The 3,372-nt window shown below is 36.6% G+C and overlaps 1 protein-coding gene across 1 annotated transcript in view; it reads right to left on the bottom strand.

Annotated features, from left to right (window-relative positions):
* The window catches only part of LOC107672988 (UHRF1-binding protein 1-like), a 40,448-nt gene extending 37,501 nt beyond the window's left edge, over positions 1-2,947 (bottom strand). The window contains exon 1 of the mRNA XM_016466390.1: positions 2,796-2,947. Coding sequence (XP_016321876.1) covers positions 2,796-2,839 — 44 coding nt within the window. The 5' untranslated portion in view covers positions 2,840-2,947. The remainder of the gene's footprint in view (positions 1-2,795) is intronic.
* Positions 2,948-3,372: the final 425 nt, after the last annotated feature.

A 3,372-nucleotide genomic window follows, 5' to 3' on the forward strand; every position in this document is an offset into this window, starting at 1 on the left:
CGACGTATTCATAATGAGACTCATTTATAAATCTGTTGTCAACAAAAAGAAGCATTGAGGTTTTCCTGCGCATTTCCGCCAAAACAAAAGTTGAGAAAAAGCAAGAACTCAATCAACATTCATAAATGTTAGCATTGTAATTTTACTGTTGTTCTGAAAAAAATAAAAAGTAAGACAATAATAATGATAATAATAATTACAACAGCTCTGTTTTAATACATTTTTTTATAACATACACACATAGTGTTCAAATTAGGATCTGTAATATTTTCTAATGTTTTAAAAGAAGTCTCTTCTCAGCAAGGCTGCTTTTATTTGTACAGTCAAAAAAAAAATACATGCCTGATTCAAGAAGGGGGTCTGATGGCCAAAAAATATTATCTTACTAACTTATTAATTTTAAGTTAAATTGTGCTTTGTTGGTATAATGTCTGCTAGAATGTTAAAAAATGTTCAGTGTTAAATATTTTTAAACTGTTTTTTTAATTGATTTTTTATTTGAAAAGCAAGACAAAACAGTAAAAAGCACATTTCGGCTATTTAATTTATGCAATGGTGAAAAAAATTGGCAAAATACGTGGTGGAAAAAAACTGGAAAAACCGTGTTCGGTGTTCGGTATTCGGCCCAGTGTTTCATTTTGTTCGGTTTCGGCTTCGGCCAAGAATTTTCATTTCGGTGCATCCCTAGATTTTAAAGTGTATTTTTTACAACAGTTTTTTTGTTGTTGTTTTTTTTACATATATATTTTTTTTCACAAACTGTGAAAATTATAAATGTTACTGCAACTGTATTTTATTATTTTTTTACATTTTGAAATGTGGAAATGCACTTCTTCTGTGTGCTTTTGTGGAGCTCAAAAATTAGCGCATTGTGCTTTCAACACCAAGATCAAAGGTTCGATTCCCAGAGAACTGAACATGCAAGAACTAATAAAAAAAGTACAAAAACAATGTTAAAAAAAGGTCTCTGCAGCTGCCTTTAACCATAAAACATGCGGGCCAAATTCTCTCGTTATAAATTTTGCATGCATATTCCACAAGATTTCAGAGTGCTGACAAGCATGTTCTAAATGAGAAAGTCACAAAAATGTAAAAAAATAAAAATAATCTATAAAACAGTATTTCTGACCATTCAAAAAACGAATGGGTCAAACTGACCCGCAACCTAATACCAGGGCTAGATAATATGTCTCCTTCAATGGAAATGTATTGGATTTGATACCCGTTTTATTGTCTTTCAGGCAAAAATCATAAGTCTGATCACATGACTGAAGAAGTAACAGCATGACTCGCCCTCATTTAAAGAGGCATTTATGTCTGTAGCACAAAAATGATGAATTACACGGCAGATTTTCATATTTAGAGATAGAGGTCTGCCAAAATCCCTAACCCTCAATATGACCACTAGTAATAGTGATGTTTGCCTGAGTAAACACTACTAAGGAGAAGGTGTGTGTGTGTGTGTGCATGTGAGTGTGTGTGTGCATGTGAGAGTGTGCGTGTGTGTGCATGTGAGAGTGTGTGTGTGTGTGTGTGTCGACAAGCATGACGGCTAGCTGACACAGTGAGCTGCGGAGAGGCTGATCTGAACGAGGGAGAGCTGGCAGAGCTTCAGCCGTGACTCAGAACAGCAGGAACTAGCGCTGGGTAACCAGAGCCAAAACACTGGAGTTCACTTCAGGCTTCTGAAGAACGGCAAATGATGTCGGATGGTCTATCTCTACTGTGGACATGAAATTAGAGTTATTTTTATATCTCTATCCTGATATATTATCAATATAGCAGATTTTTATTCAGAGCGACTAAAAGTTCATTATTATTATACGAGGAGTTGCCATTATACAGTCACCGAACCATTCAGCCCAGATTTCATTGGACCAAATCGGTTTCAGGACAATTTTTCATCTAAAACTGAATCAGGGGAAAGGGCTTTCAGTTCGGCCAAACCTCAGAGATTGTGATGTTTCTTAGCAGATTCTTCTGTCTTTACTGTATAGCATCTTACAACACATTACACAGGTGAAGTTCACCCAAATCAGGGTTATTATTATTAACTAAAAAAAACAAAAACAAAAAAAGAGTTACTTGAAATAAAATGAAATATAACTTAAACTTAAAAAAATAAATAAATAGAACTTAATATAACTTCAAAAAAAATCATGTATATTAATTTAGTTTAACTTGCAAAATATGAACATTTAATGATACTACAACAACACACCCAAATACTTCTGGATCTACATCTTTTGATTCTGTCACCTAAATAAGCCATCATCTACCCCTAAAACCAAAGGACAATGACCAGAATTGGACTAATGTTCCATGAATAATGTTCCAGGACGTCCAGCATCTTGACAAAATCACCAAGGGGCACAGTGGTGTCTTCACTGATCAGCCTTGCTGGATTCAAACCTACAACCCTTCACCTACCAGCTCAGAATACCTGCATATTAACTATCATGCTGATTATGAGTTTCCCAAGTTAACCTCAAGAGAAAAGGCTAGTTTAACCTGACACTACTCTGTCACAGGCCCAGTGTGTGTGTGTGTGTGTGTGTGCGTGTGTGCGTGTGTGTGTGTGTTATCCCAGCAGTGATGCTGCAGTCTATTAGCCTGGCAGCTAACTGGCCCCAAATGTGCATTCATATTCATGTCAGATCACGCACAGGTTCTGTATGTGTGTGTGTCGGGCTGTGTTTGTTTATTAGCGGTGTGAGAGACCCGTGATCAGTCAGTCATCTGAGGCGAACACTGACACTGATGAATCAAAACATGACACTCCAGCCGTGTCTTACCTGGACAGATGCTTCAGGATCTGCTTCTTAATGATCCCGGCCATCCCGTCAGACCAGCTACCTCTCCAGCATCTTCAGAAATCTGTGGCTGACACACACAGAGACACAAACACACACACACTCATACACGCCGCTCACGACCCGCTGCTGCTGCTGCTGCTGCCCGAAACAAGTGCAGCGCCGCCGACTGCATGTCAAATGAAAAGACCTCATCAGAGAAGAGCGGCTCAGGCTCAGAGTCAGAAGCAGCTTTATGGCTGAGTGTGCTTGGTAATGAAGCTTCGAGCGAACACATATAAATACAAAATAAATTAACTAATTAAAAAATAAAACATATGAACACATATTAAGACTGGTTAAGTCAGAATAGAATATTTAAAATATAAAGATTATGTACATAAATATGAGTGAAGTTACAGAATACGACTAAACCACTCAGCAAAACTTTCTAAATTCAAACTTCTAAATAAGCTAAAACAAATAAAAACCAAGATATTAAAATATTTTAATATTTTAAGTCACCCCTATCACCCCTATTCAATCATATCTATCTATCTATCTATCTATCTATCTATCT

The sequence above is a fragment of the Sinocyclocheilus anshuiensis genome, unplaced genomic scaffold (genome assembly GCF_001515605.1).
Source record: "Sinocyclocheilus anshuiensis isolate Anshui unplaced genomic scaffold, SAMN03320099.WGS_v1.1 scaffold453, whole genome shotgun sequence".
NCBI classification, from domain to species: Eukaryota; Metazoa; Chordata; class Actinopteri; order Cypriniformes; family Cyprinidae; genus Sinocyclocheilus; species Sinocyclocheilus anshuiensis.